This window comes from Plectropomus leopardus, chromosome 9 (assembly GCF_026936395.1).
Source record: "Plectropomus leopardus strain MGB_pleo_1.0 chromosome 9, ASM2693639v1, whole genome shotgun sequence".
NCBI lineage: Eukaryota > Metazoa > Chordata > Actinopteri > Perciformes > Serranidae > Plectropomus > Plectropomus leopardus.
The window spans coordinates 11,761,198-11,784,452 of NC_142184.1; the positions used below are offsets into that span (position 1 = coordinate 11,761,198).

At 38.0% G+C, this 23,255-nt stretch overlaps 1 protein-coding gene across 3 annotated transcripts in view; it reads right to left on the reverse strand.

Annotated features, from left to right (window-relative positions):
* Positions 1-242: 242 nt before the first annotated feature.
* The window catches only part of LOC121946801 (adenylate cyclase type 6-like), a 49,178-nt gene continuing 26,165 nt past the window's right edge, over positions 243-23,255 (reverse strand). For all 3 annotated transcript variants that reach the window (XM_042491558.2, XM_042491561.2, XM_042491560.2), the window contains exons 4-24: positions 17,287-17,436; positions 15,398-15,519; positions 13,744-13,855; positions 12,742-12,869; positions 12,472-12,630; positions 11,613-11,754; positions 10,776-10,904; positions 10,001-10,029; positions 9,765-9,912; positions 9,546-9,643; positions 7,886-7,973; positions 7,678-7,794; positions 7,422-7,580; positions 7,097-7,272; positions 6,109-6,135; positions 5,955-5,984; positions 5,727-5,859; positions 5,254-5,517; positions 4,036-4,240; positions 3,793-3,917; positions 243-3,027 (exon numbers count right to left, since the gene is read on the reverse strand). In XM_042491558.2, coding sequence (XP_042347492.1) covers positions 2,899-3,027; positions 3,793-3,917; positions 4,036-4,240; positions 5,254-5,517; positions 5,727-5,859; positions 5,955-5,984; positions 6,109-6,135; positions 7,097-7,272; positions 7,422-7,580; positions 7,678-7,794; positions 7,886-7,973; positions 9,546-9,643; positions 9,765-9,912; positions 10,001-10,029; positions 10,776-10,904; positions 11,613-11,754; positions 12,472-12,630; positions 12,742-12,869; positions 13,744-13,855; positions 15,398-15,519; positions 17,287-17,436 — 2,670 coding nt within the window. In that variant the 3' untranslated portion in view covers positions 243-2,898. The remainder of the gene's footprint in view (positions 3,028-3,792; positions 3,918-4,035; positions 4,241-5,253; positions 5,518-5,726; positions 5,860-5,954; positions 5,985-6,108; positions 6,136-7,096; positions 7,273-7,421; positions 7,581-7,677; positions 7,795-7,885; positions 7,974-9,545; positions 9,644-9,764; positions 9,913-10,000; positions 10,030-10,775; positions 10,905-11,612; positions 11,755-12,471; positions 12,631-12,741; positions 12,870-13,743; positions 13,856-15,397; positions 15,520-17,286; positions 17,437-23,255) is intronic.

Sequence of the window (23,255 nt, forward strand, 5' to 3'; positions counted from 1 at the left end):
GAATTAACGCTCTGCCCTGGACACCGTTACTCCACTATATCTTTACAGAGCAAATAGTGGTTCGCTATCATATCAATGTTCTGAATGTCATATACAGCTCCTTTGTATAATACTATTGAGTGAATCACTTTCTAATCTTTTAAATATAAAGTATAAAGTCATTGAATAATTTATGATGGGCCTCTGTTTACAGGTCAGTACATATTGGCTGCAGCAATAATAAATATATAAACACAAAAAGAGCCATTGATTTTTTTTTAATTTTTCTTCTTCAAGGGGAAATGTTATTTTTCTCTTTGTCATAGTCCTCAACTCTTCTTGTCCTTTCAGCGTTGCAAAACATTCCCCTTTCAACTCCTCCAACTCAGGGAAAATACAAATAAAAACAAAAACAAATACGGAAGGATTCATCAGGCCTGAGCAAAACACTGTTTCAGTAGTATGGGGGACAACTTTCCTCCCTGCTTCTGTTCCCCCCAAAAAACATCCCAAGAGTTAACAATCAACACAAGTCTATGGACAGCCAATAGAAATAGAATACATACAATGCACATTTTTATAAACTCATGTCCGTTCTATAAACTCTTTGCTTATATGAATCACTCTTCATTGGTCACAGTTCACTTTGATAGTTGGTGATCTCCGTTACATTACTGTCCTCTGGTGCTCCCACCACGCCCCCCGAGGCCTAATATCACCGCACGGGAGGGGACCAATAGCACAAGGCTGCGTGAGCTGGCTTTGGTACAAACATGATCAACTGTTGGTTGCCATTGTTGAGTGTGGCGGAAGAGCTAAATCAGGGCTGATTCTCCAGATTATAAAAGCTGAAGCTGGAGAAACCGAGAAGGTTGCAATGACAGGAAATTATTCTCGATGAGCCCTTATCCCTTTCTCTCTATCAGCAGTCCAGACAGGGCAAGCAGGCACTGTTCCTGTTCAGTGTTATTCCATGATTTGTTTTAACTTAAGGCAATCAAACTCAGCTATTAGTACGTCTTCTGAGTGAGGGGGAAATAATGCAAGAAATATATTAATCTGTCCTCTGGATGTCATTTGTTACTACTGAGAAGTGAATGTGTGGGAGGGAGGGGTCACCTTAAAGCCTGACGGAGATTTACAATACTGCAGTAGTGGCATTAAAAAAACATAAAATTGAAAAAAAAGCACAGTGAATCATCTGTATATGTGTGTGTTTACTGCTATGCTTATGTGAGCATACACCACTCGGGCTCTGCTGCAAAGGCAGCTAATGGTTATTACTTACTATACATGATCACACCTATCGCCAGCTGAAATACTGTTTTGTACATCAGGACTGAACAGCAGAATTCGTTGGCTGCAGTTGATCAGTTGGTACCAGTGAGCTTGAGCTTTTAACAACTGGCGTTTTACAAGAAAGCGTGCTGGTCTTTGATCCGTTTTCATCGGAATGGAATCATCATAATAAGCATAATAATTAATCAGAATCGTCGTAATAATAATCATAATAATAACAACATTAAGAATATACAAATGATGGATACAGAAGTGATACAAAATACCCTACGTTAAAACAAACGAAAATGAAAACAGGATACCACAATCAGACATGCTTCAAAGCAGTTATGTTTGGCAAGAAAGCAGTTTTTTCGTTGTATCATAAAAACCTCACAGTGAAAATAGTTATGCCCCTTCAGGATTACAAAGCACAGTATTCAGTCAAAATCAATATATATTTCTTTCCTTCATCTATTTCTTCTTCATAGAAGAATCAGGCTGTGTGGTACCACTGCGCTGAAATCTGAGGTTTTCCCCCCTGATGGCTCTGGATCTAAGTTCCTTCATTTCCATTTGCATCAAAAAATACTTCTCTGAAAGGGAAGGTCAATGACGAAACTGTAACGGCTGAAACTGGCTGCACACTGGCTGCTCAAGCTCTAAAAAAACCAAACATGAAATGAGGATGAAGAGGATCCTCTTGCAGCTGGAGCTGCTCCTCAGAGATAAAAATATAGATTTCAGACATCACCTTCTCATAACATCCTTAGTCGTCTTTAGTAATTTTGTTTAGAGGCTGAGGGCAACATCATAATTTAAAGTGATCATCTCTTTGCTGCCTGGGTGACAGACAAAAATAAATTAAATGTACACATTTCATGAAAACAATGAAGCAGCCTGTGCTGCCAGCAGTTGGCCAAAAAGACAGAGGGTTTAGCTTCTGCCGAAAAAACAGAGGCGGCGATCATTGCTGACTTTAGCGAGAACATATCAAACATGTCTTGCCTTGCTTTTAGTAAATACTTTAGTCTTTGGTCAATATATTCCTCCTCAGTTTATACATATAATCATACACACACAAATATGCATGTACATACACACTTATAAACGTGTAATAAACTGGATATTTGTGCACGTATGTATTCACACTTTTTCATAAAGGACCTTTTGCACAAAACATCGAGATCAAAATAAATAATTAATCCAGAAACAAAATATGAGTACCTGTTCATAATTCATGTGAAATAAAAAAAAAGAAATACCGAAAAAAAAACACAAAGTAAAAATAAAAAGTAGCCTTATGTACAGCGTTAATCTTCTTTTGACACAGGCTAAAAGGCGTTGTTTTAAATAAACAGACTTTGCATCTTTCAAGAAGCCTGAGAGAGAGGCTAGACATGAGAAAAACACGTGTCCTTCAACATGTATGTAAGCCAAAATGGCTGTCAAACGAGAACATTTTCCTCTCATCAAGAACACTTTCCTTTTGAAGTCTTTAAAGTTTTTTTTCCTCTTTACTTGGGATTCAAGTGATGGCGTCTCGAGTTTTTAGCCATTCGCTCACACTGTGAGTCCTCGCTCAGTGGTGCTGTGTCCTTGCAGTGGGGGTCGTCCCGACATCTGCTGCTGCCACGGCTGCTAACTGTTGGGCGGTCCATCGTTCAGGAAGTAGGTCGTCATTTCTCCTTTACCTTTGACCTTAACCACCCCACGACACTCCAACATGTACCCTTTGTTCGCAAGCACCTGGTACAGGTCTGTAGTCACCTGAGAGCAAAACGGAAAAATATTTAGATGATGATGTATTAATATTACTAATAAAACTACATTTTAAAGGGATCTGTGATACTTTTCCTTACTTTCTGTCATATACAATATACCGTAAAACTTCAAATAAAAGCCTAGTCCCTTTTAAAAGCCAGGGTTGGCTACACATTTTGAAAAATAAAGCCCTGTCTCAACTAGAGGCCCGCTTACCGTGCTGTTCGTTTTTACAGAAGTTCTTTGGATGTATAAAACTGGGTTGTTGGCTACCTGCCGGAGGTAATGTTAATTAGCTGCTTAGATCACGCATACAAATATGTATATATGTTTAAACTTGGTTAAATCACGTTAGCGGCATAAAAATTTTCCCAATTCAGTTTAATCTACTGAAAACATGAGCACCAAAGAAGACGGCATTATCGGCATAGTAACAAGAGAGACGCAAAAAAAGGAGATTAGCAGATGAATAAAACTATTTTTAAAAAATCAAAAGAAAAATGTCCTGTGAACTTTATTCCTAATCATCAAAATGACATATTTTAAATAATTTTACAGAATTATTTGAATTTTTAAACATATTTTCAGGTCACTTATGAGACGGAGAAAGAGGCTTTTCTGTCTTTCCTGTCAATCTTCTTTTGATTCTGAAATGTATTAATATTAAATATTGATACAAAACCATCTCTACTGACAGCTTGACTTCACTTTAAAAACCTGTTTGGCTACATAATTAGCAATAAATAACAACTGTTGTTACATGACACTTACCTGTATGCAGTCAGGTACACCTGTGCTGTCCATACGACTGGCCACATTGACTGTGTTTCCCCAAATGTCATATTGAGGCTTCCGCGCACCAATAACCCCTGCTACCACCGGCCCAATGTTCAGACCTGAGAATTAAAAACAAAAACATTTCACTGCATCAACCTAGCTGCTTCTGTTACCAAATTACAAACTTTTGAATCTTGAGCTGGAAAAGAAAAGCGATTCAACATGCTGCGTCTGTACCTATCTTCATCTGGAAGTTGTTGAAGGAGTGCTCGTTGATGTACTTCATCTGCTCTCTCAGCCTCATGGCGTAGTCGGCCAGTGCAGTGATGTGTGAGCGTCCCTCCTTGTCATAGGTGGAGTCATTGAGACCTGAGGCCGCCATGTAGGTGGAGCCAATGGTCTTGATCTTCTCTAGCTGCCTGTACTTCTCCTCACTGATGATCTGAGAACAGATCATAGTAATATTAGTAACTTTATTTATGTAGCATGTTTAAAACAGAGTTTACAAAGCGCTTTGACAAACAAAGCAAATCAGAAGCAAGAGGGTTAAAACACCTACACCAATAAAAGTAAATACAATTCAAAGAATAAAAGCACTAAAGACAGAATATTTATAATAGTACAATTAAGCAGGATCAACATAAGAATACATTAAAAGATAAAATAAAATACGCATCACACAAAAGTAAGTCTATAAAAATGGGTTTTCAGAAGTGGTTTTAAGTAAGTCATTGATTCTGTGAGCTTTATCTCCTCCAAAAGCACATTTATCTTCAGATTTAAAGGGATAGTTCAGCCAAGAATCAATAAAAAAATTCAGATTCTGCCAGAGGTTGACGGGGAAAAAAAGCTTTGCAATCATCTCCCAAACAATTGAAGCGAATAGTGACCAGGATTCAAAGGCTAAAAAAAAAACACAATAAAACCACAAACTTTCAACATACTGCTCATCTTTAGTAATCCAAGAGTACTGAAGCCCCGATGTGCCAACTTGTTTTGAAAAATGTCACTAGCGTCATGTTTTTAGCCTTGTTGTATTCTGTAGCTCTGTAGCTCCCTCGCAGAAGCCTCCCCCACAAACAGAGAGACTCCTGAAGTTAGCAGCAAGCGACAAATCCTTTTATCTGATTTAAAACTACTGTGTGGTGGGGAAAGCTTCCAGGTAGCATGTAAACACTGTCGGGCAGATACCACAAGTTCTCACTGGGCTTGCGCGAGTGCACATACATGAATGCGGCTCGCATACTAGGAGCTACAGGCTCTAAAAGGCTCTCATTTTTGGGTGAACTATCTCTTCAAGCCTTGACTCTGGACTGGCCAGAAGGGTCCCAACTGAGGATCTACGGCTGTGAACTGGCTCATATGAGGTCAACAATAATATTTCTTACATTTGTGCAACTCACACGTTTTTAAAATTAAAGGGGTGACACACTGAGCTTTTCAAACAAAGTCTACCTCATCAAAGTCAGCGATGATCTCGTTGAGCAGTCGGAGACACTCCACTCCCTCGTTGTTGGCCTCCAGCTCCACGTAGAATTCAGAGAAGTTGCTGATGGAGGCGAACATGACGGCCACACACTCACAGGACTGGTAGTATAGCTCGTCGTTACGCCGCTCACGTGCTAAAAAGTGAGCGGCTACGTCTTTAGGCAGAATATTATGGAGGAGGCGACGATTGTAGGCTTGCAGTTCCTCCATCTCCTCCTTCTCCTCTGTGGCCTGGGAGTGAAGATTCCTTATTAGATATATTCAGCTGGTATGAACGCTGTAATAACGCTGGCAGGGTCGAGGTTGAGACAAGGCTGCAGATATTCTAAGACATTCAGAAACTGTGGGACGGCTCAATTATCATCAGCCTGAGGTTGTGATGAGGTTGTGTTTGCAGTTCATGTGGTGAGATGGCGTCCTCTAGTGGACGCTGAACATACCTGTAATTTCCACAGGAAGTCGAGGCGTGCAGTAGATTCGACCTGCTGGGCGTGCAGGTACAGTGCCAGGACAAAGACTGTGAGGATCACTGGAGTCATGACCCTCAGGGACACTTTGGTCACAACAAATGGGCTGCAAAGTGATGAACACACGGTTACGTTGATGGAAAAAAAGCTTTTCAAACAGGAGATTAAAACTTTAAAAAACAACACTGAATGTAATCTTACCACTGGTTTGTAGTTTCATTGAAACTGGACCTGAAAGTAAAAAAAAACCAAAAAAACATTCTGGTCAATACAAACATGTGAGTCATAATTATATTAATTTAACACTTTAATTGAAGTGTTTCTTCTGAGTGTAAATACAAATTTGAATTCTTACCATTGAGCACTAGTTTCATTTAAATCACTAAAAAGGAAAATTAAAAAAACGTTAGAACAAATAATAAAATATACAATTTTATTTTAGGTATATGTAAAAGTCATATATTATATGCTTTAATTCATGGTGCAAATTAAGATAATTTCCACGTTGTGCTGGGATATTGAAAGGCTTCAAAAGGTTTGATATTGGTGCCAATTAAATTCCTCAGTTTACATGTGGATACCAAAATGATACTTATTTAATAGTTCAGAAATAAAACACTTAATTTTTTCCATTTAACAACATATTAGGGCAGCACATTATACAAACAAAAATATATTACTATTTTTTTGACAGATATTGCGATAGGAGTCAGGATTTTAGTGGGAATAGTAATTTTTGTATTTCATTTCAAAATGATGTGATTTTTACAATGTTTCATTTGAACAGGTATAATGTAACACATTTTATGTATTCCAAAACAAAAACAGTCGCTCCTGAAATTTGAAAATTGGGCTGATAAAAAAAACATGTCTAAAAAAAGATAGTCTAAAGTGTCCTGATTTATGTCAGGAAATGTCTGATTAAAGAAAAAGTAAAAAAGACTGACCAAACATTCAATACAAACTTTTTATAGCCTTGTAAGAAAATGTGGAAAAATGCTGATCAGTGTTTCCCACAATCAAAGATGACATCTTCAAATTTCTTGTTTCGTTCACAAACCAAAGATATTCAGTTTACTGTCATAGAGGAGTTAAGAAATATTCACATTTAAGAAGCTGGGATTTTGCTTTAACAAAATTACTCAAACTAATTAATCAATTATCAAATAAGTTGATGATTAATTTAATCGTTGATAACATCAGTTAATTGCTGCAGCTCTAATTGAAGCCTACTAATAATCAATGCGATGGAAATCCCTTGCTATGCACTTAAATATGTAGTTTAATACACACAACATTATCCTGCCCCTCCCGCATTAGCATCCCCAGCCTGTGGCACTTACATGGCATTGGAGGTGACAAAGAGGTCTGCGTTGTCGAATAGTGCTACTTGTGGCCACTCGACCAGCAGCAGGAAGGTGAGCTGGATGAGCAGCATGAGGGCCAGCTTCCCCGTGCTGCTGATCTGCAGGAACACTGAGCAGGCCAGCAGCGTCAGCAGCACACTGTAGCTGAAATACTGGAGAGCAGCATCACAAAGAGGCGTTATCAACAATAGATCTCAGAAAAACGCAAATGCAAATGTGACATTTTCTTCTTTTTGAAATGGTTCGATCGGCCGCGCGGGGAAAAACAAGCAGTGAAGTGGTGATGTAACGGCGACCTCACCTCAGGAAAGGGGCAGGAGGGGCCTTGGCTCGGACAGATCTCTAGACCCCCTTCAACGGACACATTCAAGCTGCGGATCAAACAGGGCGTCACCAGCACTGCGGAGGTGTTCAGCTTCTCGGCAACGCATTGTTTCAAGCTCATGGTGTCACAGGCAAACTGCAGTGGAGCCAAATGTACACACACGCATATTCAGTGTGATTTTCAACATGTATGGTTGGTATGTTGTGGGGGTATGCTGTTTCTTTAATCCTACCATATTAACAAAGGCAGAGATGAAGACGAGGATGATGGTAAATACTCCAACCAGGGTGCTGTTGGTGCGAGACTGGACAATCTTCTTTGAAACAGTCTGCATTGCAGCTGGAAAGAGCTACAAGAGAAAAATAATAAGCTAAATTTAAGATACAGTGAATGACATACGAGTAAAGTTTCTGTTTGTGAGTTTTGAAAAGATCCACTACCTTGATGCACGAATATATGGCACAGATGAAAAGGATGTTGGCGAGTATGACGAAGATACTGATGTAGATTCCCAGCATGACCGGGGTGCTGCAGGGAAGAATACAGAAACTCAGTTATAGAGAAACATTTAGACAGCTTTCACAAATAAAACTGTCCATAAAGCTCTTTTGCCTGCAAGTGTGGTAGAGGAGATATATGTGGAGCATGAATTCACGTTTAACTTCTATAATTTAATTTGCTGGTTGTGAACTGTTAATATCTTATAAGCATTCTGTATATGTGAAAACAAAGGTGTTAACTTATGGAACAACTGTAGTGTGGAGTTGAAAACGTAACGAGTTTAAACATGATTTTAAAAACAACATATTGAAGGGATATGAGCTGGTAAAACAGAGAGGAAAACAGGCACAGTAAGATATGATGCTTTTAATGGTGTGACTTTTTTCTGTATTGATGTGTTTCTTTTTTCTGTGATGTGTGTGTGTGTGTGTGTGTGTGTTTGTTAATTCGGACTAAATTGTTCTTGTTTTGTCTTAATTCTTGTTTGATTATATCAAAGTGTGTGGTGAGTATTGGGGTAGAAATTGTTTAAAATTAACTCTGTTTTTTATAAAATTGAAAAAAAAGGGGTAGGATCTGAAGCATTCACTTCCTCCTATTCCTTTTCGGACATGAAATACTCACGTTTGTTTACTGAATATGTCTGATGGGGATTCTGGTGGGTTTTTTTTTTCTTGCTTACGTTTTATTTTGTTCTCCTATTTTATTCAGCATGTCGAAATAAAGCTAAAATTAACTGATATTAATGTGTGTATTGTGTTAAACTATTATTTCAGCAGACTATTTATCAAAACAGTAACTTTCTACCCTTAATTTTACAGAAAAAGACAGCCTTTTGTCCAGTTTCTTCAAGGACATGCAGATATACGTATATTGGGCTGTTTTGGAGTCTCGCCTAATAATATTAATTTCTAAAAAAAGAAAAGGCTCTTTAAACATAAGTATGGATACAAGGTTTACAAAATGCAGTGATTTTAATTTCACTTTGTAGGGTGAAAGTTACCAAAACTGTCCAACGGGCTACCTGTCAGTCTGAATGACTTCCTGTTGGTTCACTTTTAAATGGGCGGCATAATATGAAGATATGGGGAAAATATACAATGATGTATTTGAGTATCGCTTTTTACATGCGATAAATACATACATTAAGTTGTACTCAGTTATGCCTTTCTGCTGCTTTTAGTGCACTGCTGAAGTACAACAAATTTCTTGGTGAATTTTAAAAAAAGGAAGGAAATTATTTCCAACATTTTTTAATAAACAAATTAAACATTGAACCAAACACAAAAAGAACCCATGAATAAAGAATGAGCTACATTTTAAAGTGCAGCTCTCTACTGATGCTCCTTTTTGAAAAAACTAAAAAAATCCTTAAGTGCAATATTGCAGTGTTTCTTGCTAAACAGACATCTTAATGACAAAATATATATATACTGTATATCTTGTGCAGCCCTACTATTGATAAGTCAGGGTGAACACAAGGCATCAATTTTTAATTTTTTTTTATATATAGTCCAAACTAAATCAAGCAAACTACAGATGCAAAGGCAACCTTACTTATCAGAGGTTATACAGTATGTGAATATGTGAAGTACTCACTGTGGAAAGATAACAATCTGTATGAAGGATATGAAGCAGAATACTAGTAGAGTACATGCAACATAGCCTCCAAACCGATCGTCCACCTTCTTGGAATACTGCAACAGGAAACAGAAGAAGAAGAAAAGTCAGATATGAGCAGCAGCTGTTCCCTCCTCCAAACACGAATGCAATTTAATTTGACAAAGCACAAACAATAATGTGAGTTTTAGTTTGAACCTTTTTCTCCAGGCTCGACGTCTGGAAGGTGAGAAGAAACTTCTTAACGTGGTCTTTCCTCAGCTGGTCGATGCTGCGAGCATCAATGGCTCGCCCCAGAAATTCATCCACCTCATCCTCCGGGTTCATGGCCTCCTGAACGCCACGGCTGCAGAAACATAAAGGTAGTTAGTGAAATCTACGAAAGCAGCGCAGCAGTCTTCACAGATGTGTAAGCATTAAGAGTCAGTACTCACTTGTCTTTACTGGAGGTCTCATCAATCCCCTGAATAAGAAAAAAACAGAAAATTTGACTCTTTCAGACGAGCTGCGGCTCTGTCACCATAAAACAGAATGAATGTAGGCTTTATTTAACATGTTACACATTGTATATATTGTATATCGTCGTTGTCGGACGCAAACCTCATATCTCCACATTTCACTATTTTTTTTTTTCATAAATGAATTCCATTGGTCAGTGGGTTTTACCATTTCTCAACCAACAAAATGTGTTTAAAAAGCTTGTGACTAAATGTCCTATCTCCATTGGAACCTCCTGAAAACTGCTTTTTTTAAATTTCTGAAAAACAGCAATTTGGGAGATAGGAGGTTTGCGCCCGACAGCAGCAAAAGATTCTTGTTATTCTTACTTATGTATATTTTTGTTGTTCATTTTTGTATATTTTTAAATTACATACTAGTTTTTTACATTGCATTCTAGCATAAGGCACAGTTTTAAATTTACATACTTTTCATGCTGATAATAATACTGTATTTTTTAAATGTATATTTTTACACACTTATATCTCAGGATACTATAAATACTTTATTTTAAATATTTACATACTGTGCTTATTGTTCATTTTTACTGTATTTCTATTTCATAATTTTATATACTTGTGCCGGTTCTTATTTATACTTGCAATAATTCTCTATGCTGGCATCAGAGCGACTGTAACGAACCACAATTTGCCCTCGGGGATCAATAAAGGATTTCTGATTCTGAAGCAGTGTGTCGGTGTGGAGTCTCACCATTTGTCTGAAGACTTTGGAGTCTTTGGTCCTGGAGAAGGTTCTGTCAGGGACCCAGCGTGGCATCAGACCCTCATTAGAGTTGGCTCTCGTCCGCTGCATCTTCGCCATCATCGCCTTCTCCTCCTTCTGCTCAGAGGGAAGAACATGAAGGCTTGACCAACTGTTCTCGTGCAGCACAGTCAATGACAATATATGTGACTAAATACACTAGAAGAGCTCGTTTTCATTCTTTTATTACGCCCACGAGGGAAGCGCAGTCGGTTCAGGATCTAGAAAGATGACTTCATTCACAAATCTGTCTACTCTCATCTGTTGCCTCCTTCACAGCTCTTTATGATACAGTTATTCGGCTGTTGGCCTGCACCTCAACACCACCAGCATGAAGCATCTAGACCCTGCTTACTTACTCAGTAAAGATGTTTCTGTTAACCAGTTTTCAAGTCCAACTTTGATCAATGTTTCATTTCAATTATATTTTTCAGATCTGTAAACTACTATACAGTTTGGGAAATTCATTTAGAGAAAACTGAAAGTGAAAAACAAGGATATCAAACTAAATTCTGAGAATACGGCTCCAAACAATTGGATATTCTTGTACGTGTTTGTTAATAAAGTGTTGGCTGTTTTAAATGAGCCATTATTGACCAACATTAAATATATGTTATTCTACTACTACTAATAATAATAATATTAATAATAGATAGGAGAGGTAGATAAAAAACAACAGTATGTTTTTAAAGTTTTCTTTAAAAAATATGGTGTTATTCCTGAAAAGCCTGCCGTAACAAACCTATTATGTCTTTATTGAGCTTGTGTGTGTTTTTAATCACTGACCCGTTTCTGGCTGCATCCAAGAACCAGGAAGGTCTCGATGCTGTTCTCCTTCAGATATGCGTTCCTCTCACCTCCAAAACCTGGTTCCACCTCATAGTCTCCATTTAGATACTGCAGGGTGGCTTTAGTGATGTGGATCCGCCTACACAGACATAAGGACAAGGAATTGTATATCAATTGAAATTTGAAAATCCAAAGAAAATTTCTGTTTTTGCAGGTTCTGGTTGTGATAAAAGCTGTCATTTTGGTGATTTTTAAACAAAACAAGGCTTCCAAAAATTTGGGATTTTTTTGTTCAATAAAAGTTTTCAATAAAAATTGCCAAGAGATTTTAAAGAAACCAAAATGATCAAAAATTAATTAAAAAAGAGGGGGAAAAAATGGCCACAATTTTTTAGAGAAAGCATGTCGAAAATCGAAAATTAAGAAAAGCAACAAGCCAAAAAAATCTTACAACACAAAAAAAAAGAGCGGAAAAAAATCGCTTATATTTTTTAAGGTTTCTATAAAGATCTCCAACCATTTTAATGACAAAAGATTGCCAATGTTAAAAGAGAAGGAAAGGCACGCTTTCTTTCTAAAAAAAAGGGTGGTAAAAATAAATACAAAATACAGTCATTTAAAGTTGTATGCCCTTCCCGTAAAACCAAAAGGGCTTAAAAAAATGTTTGACATGGCTCACAGGAAAATATGAAGGGAGAGATAGAAAGCAGGGGGAAATGAAGAAACTTTTTGATGCACAAATAAACAAAAACTCAACAACAAAACATCACACGTCAATGCATATCAGAGCTACACTAATGCCAACACATTTAAAAAATGCAAACTGTAAATGTGTGAAACTGTTTATTTGCCTCACCCTGCTTTGCCTCCCGCCTCCATGTGATTGGCCAGCGTGACATCATTTGACCACACGTCAAACTGCCACTTCCTGAGTCCCAGCACGCCGCAGTGCACACGCCCACTGTGAATCCCGACGCGCATGTTAACGTTGACCCCCGTTACCTCGCGTACCAGCCTGCAATCACACCGCACAGAACATCAGTGTCTCCTCCACAAAACTGTGCAAAAGACTTTAAACAACATAACCCTGAAGCAAACATATGTACCCAACGCAATGTCTACTCACGAGATCGCCTCTATCATGTCGACGCCCATCTCAACACAGCAGTGGGCGTGGTCGGCACGGGGCTCAGGCAACCCGGACACACAATAATAACAATCACCCAAGATTTTGATACGTAGACAGTGATTCTCCTGAAAAGAGAGAGGAAAGGGGGGACACAAGAAAATAACATAGATAAATATAAACAAAAAGCAAAAGGTGGACATTTTGGGAAAGCCGACTACTATTTATACCACTTTATTCTACTCATTTGCAATTCATAATGTGTGTACATTTTATGACCACTCGCCACTCGCTTCAAAACAATGCAAGCATGATTATAAAGAAACGTGCCTATCTGTCTGTATCAGTCCCGCCCCCATATGCTATATATGAATGCGTGTGTGTGTGTGTGTGCGTGTGTGTGTGTCTGAGGTTGTGTCCTGCCAAGCAGAGAGCGGAGAGTCATCTTCAGTGTTTGACAGATAATATCAAAGTAACTAATGACAAAACACATTAAGAAATGCATTGACTGCACAGAAAGCGAACATCCACATTGGATGTGCTACTTCAGGAAACACAGGTCATTTTGACGTTTGCACAATTTACAGTAAAAGTTCTACACAAATTCTCCTTTAGAGTGAACCACTTTATGTTTAAAATCAAGAGGGCAAACTCATTAAAATATGCAATAATTAATATCAGTGCACATGATGAAACAGTGGCATTATAATGAGACAGAGAAGCCATATAATTTCGGGTAATTTTTCTTCAGGAGGGAACCTCCTAGCTTATTTTTCCCACTGGCTGGCTACTCCCTGTCCTTGTGGAAAGCGCTGGTAAAGCCCCCTGATATTGGGCTACATGAATATAACTTACCAGACTAACCTGGATCTATTTACTAAATCAGACTATCAGCACATCTAAAGCTACTTTATGTCCCAAAAAGTCAACCTACTCTAACAAACCACAACACGACGTGAAGATACAGACATATGTAGCTGACAGGACGCTGTGGATTCTTACCGATGCCAGTTTGTCGAAACGGGCAAAGAGTTCATTGAGTGTCATGACCAGCTCCTGAGCCGTGCACTGAGAGGCCAGGCTGGTGAAACCCTCGATGTCTGCAAACAGAATACTGAAAAAGAGAAAAAACAGGTGGAAAGACAGAAAAGAAAACTATTAATCCTCAAAAAAAAAAAATCAGGCATCTTCATTCAGGTTCAGAGTTGAATTTTGATGATTTTTCTATAACAACGCAGCAGCAGCAGTTCTACGGCATATTGCAGCATGTTACTATCAGGGCTGCTGACCTTGAGAGAGGTATGAAGTTTGACCTTAAACCTTGAAGTCTTCTGAAGGAGTGTATGTGTGTGTGTGTGTGTGTGTGTGTGTGTGTGTGTGTGTGTGTGTGTGTGTGTGTGTGTGTGTGTCAGGGACAGAGGGACTGTGTGCGGTGTGTTTGCTCAGTGCTGTAATTGAATGTGTGCTGAAGCTCTCCATCTTTGGGGATTATCTTATCTTGGCTGCTGGTGATTAAGTATTCCCTCACTAGTGTTAATTAGCCTCCACTCTGCCAAACCACTCTACCCTCTTATGACTCGGTGTGTGTGTGTGTGTGTGTGTGTGTGTGTGTGTGTGTGTGTGTGTGTGTGTGTGTGTGTGTGTGTGTGTGAATGTTTTAAGAATCATTCTCAGGAAAAAACAGAAAAATGATTGTTTTGTGTTTGATTTTATGGGATTATACACACATGCATTTTTGTGTTTTGAGTAGGGGTGTGCCATATCATATTATTCACGATAATACCAGTATTATTTTTAATATAATAACAAAATTAATACTGCCAATGTTTTAACTTATTGACGTGATGACGTCATACCTTTACGTGCAGCATGCAACAGTCATGCCTGAAGGTGAAATTGCTACCAGCTCCGCGGTGGGAGAGTAAAGTTCTGAGTGACTTCAGAGGTGAATTTTGTTACCAGCCTGTTGCAATGTAAACCTACATGACGGTCACAGCTCTACAAAAGCTGTATATACAGTATGTAAATGTGCGACAGTCATTGTAATAACAGCCTGTCAAAATAAATGCAGGTCTGCGTGTGTGTGGATGTGTGATGGGTTTGATGGTCAGTGCTGAGTGACACTGTATAAATACAATTAACAGATTCATGGGATTTTTTTGTATTTGGTAGCTGTTTAGATGTGTAATTTGTGGTTGATTTGATTTGTTGTATTATTTCTATTCTATACAGAGTCTGAAACTCACTCTGAGGTACTTTTTCAAATGAGTCTCATGAAGTGAGAGATAAATTTTGTTTAGTTTTTACTGAATATTTGAAATGAATCTGTTAAGTTTATGTTGACATATAAAACCATAGTATTTATTTTGTTGCAATTTTATGTTCTTGAAATTAACAATATAATATTTTTCTGTATTTTGTCAAATTACCAAGAATATTGTTATCACTAAAATGCCCTGAAATATTGTGATATTGTTTTAAGGCCATATCGGCCATCCTTAGTTTTGAGTATGTCATGATATGCTACATCATAATACATAATATCATGTACTCTTAAATAAATATTACTACTTCTACTATAACAGGAAATAAGGTGGATAAAGTACGTGACGTTTTAATTTATGGGTAAAACCTGGAATCAAGTGTCCCGGCTGACCTGACATTGTCGTGTTTCTGGATATAGATTTTGTGGAACATCATGTCTTCCTTCTTGGCATTGATGTCAGCCTTCATCTCCATGGCAACGTGCCTTGGCAACACTGAAAGCAACAGACGTTCCTGGAAAAACACACAAAAAAAGAAACAAAATGCAGATTGTGTCATTCACAATGTTACTGTCTATGTGCAACATATCAAGTGTGTGTGTGTGTGTGTTTACATTTCAATCACAATACAACATGTTTGAGCTTTAGACTTTATTTATTAGAACATTTCTGACCCGTTCTCGATGACCAATGCTCTTGGTTAAAGTTAAAATTAGGACGCGCTTTCAGGCAAAAGTTAAAAGAGTCTGTCAACTAATCCTGTGAAAAGACAAACAATAAATGAATCCTCTAACTAAGTACTGTCTGTATCCAAAGCCTGGTGTATCTTGAGCTCCACTGTTGTCCATAAACTATTAAAAACACATCAGTGAGCGACACTGTTGCACTGGTTGACATGTTCCTTCATTATGATGAGCATCAGCGCTGTAGTTTATTTTGAGTTGACCCAGTATACACTGTCCTGCTGCTGTGACGACTCACCAGAACTGAGAAATGTGTATTAATGTGTAAATGCGTTGCTTATTAATAAACCAAGAAAGTCTTCTTTGCATTTTAATGTTATCTGAGGTGAAGACTGGATTATTTCAGACAAATTAAGATCAGTGCAGTGAGAGAGAAAAAAGAGCATTTTAAGATCTTAAATTAGGATCTTGCTGAGACAAGAGGAAGACTGTTTCTCAGGAGCTGAATTTCAGAAGGATGAGAAAAAAGCCAAAATATTATATTGATCTAAAACTGAGCTGAGTAACATCAAAGAGAAATAGGCTGGACAAGGATGAGATCTTATTTTGAATTAAATTTTCTCTAGTTTTGAGCCTTCATTTCGTTAGGCTAGCTAGTGAACACAAGTCCTTTAGAGTGTCTTTTAGAGGTAATCCAGTTTAATCGACAAATGTTTGTTGCAGCTTGTACTCGTGTTTTGCTGCCAGGAAGGAAATAAGTTCCTGATGTCTTTACTGCAGAAACTGACCAGGGACCAAATCAGCTGTCCAACAGCCAAAAATATCACATAATGTCACGATGAAGAGTTTAAACAGACAAAAGCAGACTGCCAGTAACTGCCTCCAAGAGCCCGAACGGAGAGTGTGACAGTACGAGGCTGAATTAGCTGCAATTGAAAACACATTTGGAGCTACACAAATGTGAGAATTACAATAAAAGGCCACTATAAAATGTGCCGTTTATCTTGAAAGAAATACATATATTGGGACTTAACATTACTAAGGCTGAAACCTGAGCAAATTGGCTTGATGTCTTCAAAAACATGTGAGGAAGGCAATGAGTAACAACAGAAGAGATGACCCAAAAAATACCAAAAATTGTACAAAAAACTAGCTAAAATTAGTTTTAAAAAAAAAGAAAAGACAAAAGTAAAAAGAAAACAAGCAAATGAGCTACAAAAGTGCTTCAAACTGTAATAATATGGCATATATAGTTTTCCCTTGTTTTTTAAAAATCATTTACTCAATCTACTTCTTTCTTGCAATTTGTGAAACATTTCTTACCAAGTTTCTAATTGCCTTTATCCATTGTTTTTTGAAAGAAATTACACCAATTTTCTCAGGGTTCAAAGGTATAAATACTTGTGAAAGGCACTTGAAAGCAGCACAAGGAAAGAGTTTTCGCTCCAGTTTTTTAAGAGTTAATGGAACTATTTTACATCTTATTTTTATGAAAGAAAAGGCTTCAAGAATAAAGACACCTGAGGACATCCTGGCCAGTACAATCATATAGACAAATGTGTGTGTGTGTGTGTGTGTGTGTGTGTGTGTGGGCCTACCTGTTGCTGATTCTCCCTCTGCAGGTGTAGTCTGGCCTGGATGTATCCCCTGGTCTCCTGGAAGGCTTGTCTCTGGGAAACCTCAGCGGGGTAGTGGGTACAGATACCGATGATGTTAGTGCACAGGAAGATCAGGACATTAGCGCTCACCTGCAGAGAGGAGGGAGGAAAGAGGTCGTCAGGCTTAAGATGAGAGAAAGCAAGGAGGGTACAGCTCATAATGTGAGACAACAGAGTGAATGAATCAGGATTTAAAGATAAAAGGAAGCATTTGCAAAGTAAAACAGATCGCTGACAGTACTTTCTCATCAGACTAAACAAATGATTCATTTCTCAAGTGCTGGTGTTGTTGTTGCTTCCAGGTGAAAAGGGTTTCATGAATCAAAACCTCAGTCATAACAGAGAGAAAAGTAAACAGGATGTGCACATTTTAAAAAGTGTAAATAATTAAATATTAAATATATTAAAAAGAGTGTGCATGTCCTTTTTTGTTGGTTTAACCCTAAATCATGGTTAAACTGTCTGTTTGACAGTGAGAGTAAAACTGATTCTGACAGAGACAGAAATACAGCACATCTTAAGTGCTCGACTTCACCGGAAAATCTTTACATAAAAAGAAATAAAAACACAAACTGACAGGCTTTTATTGCACTCTCTGTAAGGGATACATTATGCTACTAGTGGCAGGAATTTCAGTCCCCTGTTTACGCCATCTCTCAAACTTTTCTGTTCCCCATCTCTCTCAAGAGACTAAAGACATAATGTATGTACATTACACGCAGGGTTTCTGGGCTGATAATCGTGAGAGGAACGTTGTCATCAAGCCAAGTCTGGATCTAAATCGCCCTGTGAGTCACGTTTGCTGAAGACTGAAATCTAAGACCAAATTCTCACAATGTGACTGCTCTAAAGACCCACGTCTATAGACCAACCAATCAGAATACAACATAAAGTGACGGAGGACACACAGGTTTGTGCGACATGCAATAAGAGACATTTTCACTACAATGTAGGGATAAAAATCACAAAAATGAAACAGAGTTTGTGGAATTTTGGCCAAACCTCATTCATTCAGTTTCAGGATTCCTACAGCTGAAGGTGAGTTAGATTTAAAACATGTTAAGAAATTTCTTAATGCCACCTGGAATGAAATTTAAGAACAGTTTTATAACAAAATTACTGCAATCAATTTAAAATAAAAAACATATATTGGCAATAAATCTGAGATTTTACAATGTAACGTCAGAAAAAAAGACTCATAAAATCCTTCTTTCAATGTCATGTGTTTTTAAAATTTTTGAAAAAATGTATTTAAGGCATATTTATACCAACTGAGGCCTTATTTTTTGGTTAATGGATTCAATGCCTTTTAATAGTTTTTAACAGTCCACAGGAACCCTGTGGTTTGCTGAATTTGCATATGGATGACATGCCTCTGCTCTTATCTTCTACTACTGTCAAAATAAACTGATACAACGCCTTTAAAAAATAGAATTTTTGATACCACGGGAAAAAATGACATTGAGGGCAAAACATTTCTCATTAAAAGATAAATGTGACATGGCAATAACATGACAACGAAGAATTTTCTTCTCAGTTTGCAATTATGGGAAAAAGAAAGAAGTTAACCAGATTTTTGTGGTTAAGCTTTTTCTTCATATAAAATATTATTCACTTTGTTAAACATACCATTATAATTTAGCTTTATCATATACCAATCTCTGTATCTTTGTAATTCATTTTGAACTCACAATACCAAATAATTACATTGAAATGCACCAGAGAGAAGCCTATAGATGGCACATCCTGTATCAAACACTGATAAGAGGTAAAGAAAAGCGTCTCAGCTCTGATTTGAAGCCTTGGATCAAACAGGATTTTACTATTTACCCTGCAGCTACTGAATGAGATTAGTTTCCAAAGAAAAGCTTTGTTTCTTTCTCAAGTATTGATGATCAATATTTAAACAGTATGTTGGTATGTGGCCAGAAACTCTGACACACTGACCTCTCCTGGGTAAAAATTGAAATACACAAATGGGTTCTATTAATGTTAGTATAATACTGTCCCTATACACACCGCAAACAAAAAAATAACACAAACACAGAGGATAGCTCTTATTATAATAAAATCAAAATTTATGACAATCACAATCTTTTGTGTTTATAATCAAGTGAATACAGGTTTATACATTTACAATTTAAATATTCTCATTTTATTCATCTTAATATCCAGAGAACTCAACAATCTGACAGGATCCTCACCACTTTTGAGTAACATGTTATGGGCAGACCCCATAAAAAAGCTCCCTTTTCAGGGCAAAAGTTTCCGTGTGGATGTCATCCAAAGAAATATCTTTGAAGCTTGAATATCTTTGTTGACTGATGAGCTACAAAATAATTCAGCGTATTTCCAGATAATTTATAATGATTTTAATTTAAATGTGAAATGTCAAAAACCGGGTTATAGCTTTATTTTTATTTTTTTATTCCCCTTTATTTAACCAGATTAGTAATTTGAGAACCAATTCTCATTTATAATTACATGTGAACTGTCCAAAGTAAAAGTCCACGTTGTAGGATTTAGTGGCATCTAGAAGTGAGGTTGCAGAGTTGAGACTTCTCTCATGAGCCAAGTCTGAACTACAGTGGGTGACACCAAACATAACAGTTCTTAGTTTCAAATAAGAGCCTTTGTGTGTGTATATGCCCAAAAATCCTATAAACTGCACCTTCAAAAGAACAGTGTGTAAAATTTAAGGACATTTAGTGGCATCGAGCAGTCTACAGTGAAGACTGCAGATTGCAAACACCTGAAACTTCTCCTGGTTAACATTCCTTCAGTGTTCATTGTTCAGGAGATTTTTACCGGGAGCTGAATTATCTGCAAAACAAATGGACTATTAGTAGCAATTTCCTGTTACAAATCAGTGTTTCTCCAATGCTGTCGTTGCTGAGACACTACTAAATATGATGGCTGATGCGAAAACGCGAGCCAGTGTTTGGTTTGTCCCTTCTGGGCAACTGTAGAAACGTGATGTTGCAACATGGAAATCTCCATGGACAGCGACCCCTCTGTAGATATAAATACTGCTGTACGGGGGCTGTCAAAGGGTAAAGATGACCCCGGCCCAAGGCCAAGGGGAGTCCCAGGGAAAGGTTCATGTTTGAGCCTTAAATGGGATCCAGTACAACAATTTACTTGCTGACTTAAATCACCGGTGACACAATTTATATGTATTTACATGTTAAATAAAGGAGAAGAGAGACAATGGCCAAAACAAATGTGAAGAAGCTCCCGATATGACAAGCAGAGCTGAAGATGAGGAGTTTGTCAGACTAATGTTATCAAATAAAACCTACTATAACAGGCTTAGTTCAATAATACAGTGCAGACGCAGGTATTATGTTAAACAAGATGATCCAGGGCATCCATTAGTACTAACCATCTCATGCTTTTTTGTCAGGACGGGGGCTTAATGATGCTTAATGTTGAATATTTCAGTTTTGATTAAACAGTTGTTAAAGGCATTTTAACAAAGTTTTGCTTTGGAGTGTGTTATATTCCGGATTTTAAAAGATTTTAATTTTCATTGTAAATGCATATCGGTTCCATCTTTGCGTGAGGTCTCATTAACTGCTAACAATCGGTATCGGCCCTGAAAAAACAATATCGGTCGACCCCATGTAATTATTTATATTGTATTTATCTTAGAACTAATGATGATACATTTAGAAAACTTCCTAAAAACATGGAGCAAGAGCTTTCCCTCTGTCATAATGTTAATCAAATTAAGCTGGAGAACCTGTGTGTAAACAGAAGACCATAAATGAATGATAATGTATAGGGTGACTACAAAACAAAACACAAGACACAAGAATAGAAACAGATGGGTAATGGGCGGACGAGTTGAAAAAGAAAGCAAACAAAGCCTGGGGTAAAAAATAGACCAGCAGCATAACGGACAACACAGATAAAATGGAAGACGGACAGACGTTGAGGGTAGGAAGGAAATTAGTGGAAAGAAGCAGGACGAGGAAGGAAAGACACAATGTGACAAGAGTGAGAAGAGTTGGAGTGAGTGAGATCTGCGGAGAGAGAGCAGGACAGATATGGGCCACGGTGACATTAGGCAGATGGCTGCGAGCGCTCGGCTCTGTTTACATTACTCTCACTGATCAAGCAAAAAACAGCCATGAGACAAAAGTGAAACCTGCAGCAGCTCAGTGTGTGTTTGCAGGTGAACGCCTCCTGACAACTTGTTTTCTCTTTAAATGCAACGAGCTGCAGCTACTGAAAGTATTTATCTGTTTAGATTCACTCAACGTCCGTATCACACTCCATGTGTCTGAGCTCACAGACTCGAGCTAATTGCTTGCTTTTCTCAAGAGGGCAAGGGCTAGTGGGTTTATAGAGTACACAGGAAGGTCCTGTGTTTACGCAACAGCACTCCACCTCTTTAGGAGCTCTGCTTGGCAGCTTTTACCTGCTACCTGTGTACGCTGCCACGCTCCCAGCGCAGAGCCGCTGCACCTGCTCCGCTCTGCTCAACAACACACTCATTTATCTAAACTCATCACTTATTACCTTTTCCTGTGCTGGTTTGGTCCGGCACCATTATAATCGTACCACTACGCATTATGATCTGCATTGCTCACTCCCTGTCAGGTAGAGTTCATGACTGAGTTACCAATATAATTATGGCCTGCTAAAAGGGTTATGTTTGGTTTGTGGAGACGAAAATAAACCTGGAATTGAACATCACGTCACTCGAACATCACATAGTTTGTTTCTTGCCATAAAAGCAGTCGTCATCTCCCCGGGGGGAGGGGGGGGGGGTATGATGGAAGCGTCCAGCCAGTCTGTGAAGAGAGGACCTCGGCCTAATCCCTGGATATCAAAATGGCATTATGTAAGAGCTGTTCTGATCTATGCACGACAGGCAAAACAGCAGTATTACTGGCTATTCAGCACAGCGTAGATTATTTTCCTTATAAAAACCCAACAGCTCAGGGAGGATATGCAGGCTTAATCAATAAATGATCAACATGGATGCTCTGCTGGATAAATGGCCACCTCTGCACTTAGCACGTATATCTGCAGCAAACCTGGGATACCAAAATTATGTTATTTAACCCTTTCGAAACCATGATCAGCATCAGTTGTCCTGTGCTGCTTTCAGGTGCCTGTAACAAGCATTTAAACATTTGAAACCTGAGCAAATTCATTTGATTTCTTTCCAAAACATGGGGAAAAAAGTAATGAACAACTTAAAGAGAAATGTTGAGCAGATTGCAAAAAAATAGTTAAAGGTGATGAAAAAATGACCCTGAAAAGTAGCTTACCAAAGGGGAGGATTACTAGAAATTATGTTAAAAAACAGGGAAAAATGTCCACAAAACTACATTTATAATTATTATGATTATATTATCACAAAAAACACACAAAACATATTCTTTTTTATCTTAAAGAACTTTTGCTCAAGTCACTTGCATGTTTTCTTTTTAAATTTTATTTTCTTCCCTTTTTTGTTGCTTATTTTATAGTAATATCTTGTGAAATCCTTTTGTAGCCCATTGCCTTCTTCCCATGATTTCATAAATAAAAAATAAACAAATCAAGCCACTCTGCTCAGGTGTCAACAGGTTAATGTCAGACATGATCGGAGATATTTAGAAGTCTTAATATATTAAGGAAGAGGTTGAATGTGTCTAACAAGGAATAACAGGCCTGTCTGGTGCTCTTCAGAGTGGGGAAATCCTGTATCAGGAGAGATTTCAGAGATTTGGTCCAATGTGTACCCGAGCAAACAGACTTGAGACAACAAACTTTATTTGATGGCTAACGTTTCAACACCAGGTGCGTCCTCATTAAAGTCTGGCATTGAAACGTTGGCCCTTGTATGAAGTTTGTTGCCTGAAGTTTTATGTGCTCCAACACGCTTTGGACCAAATCGGTAAAGTTTCTTC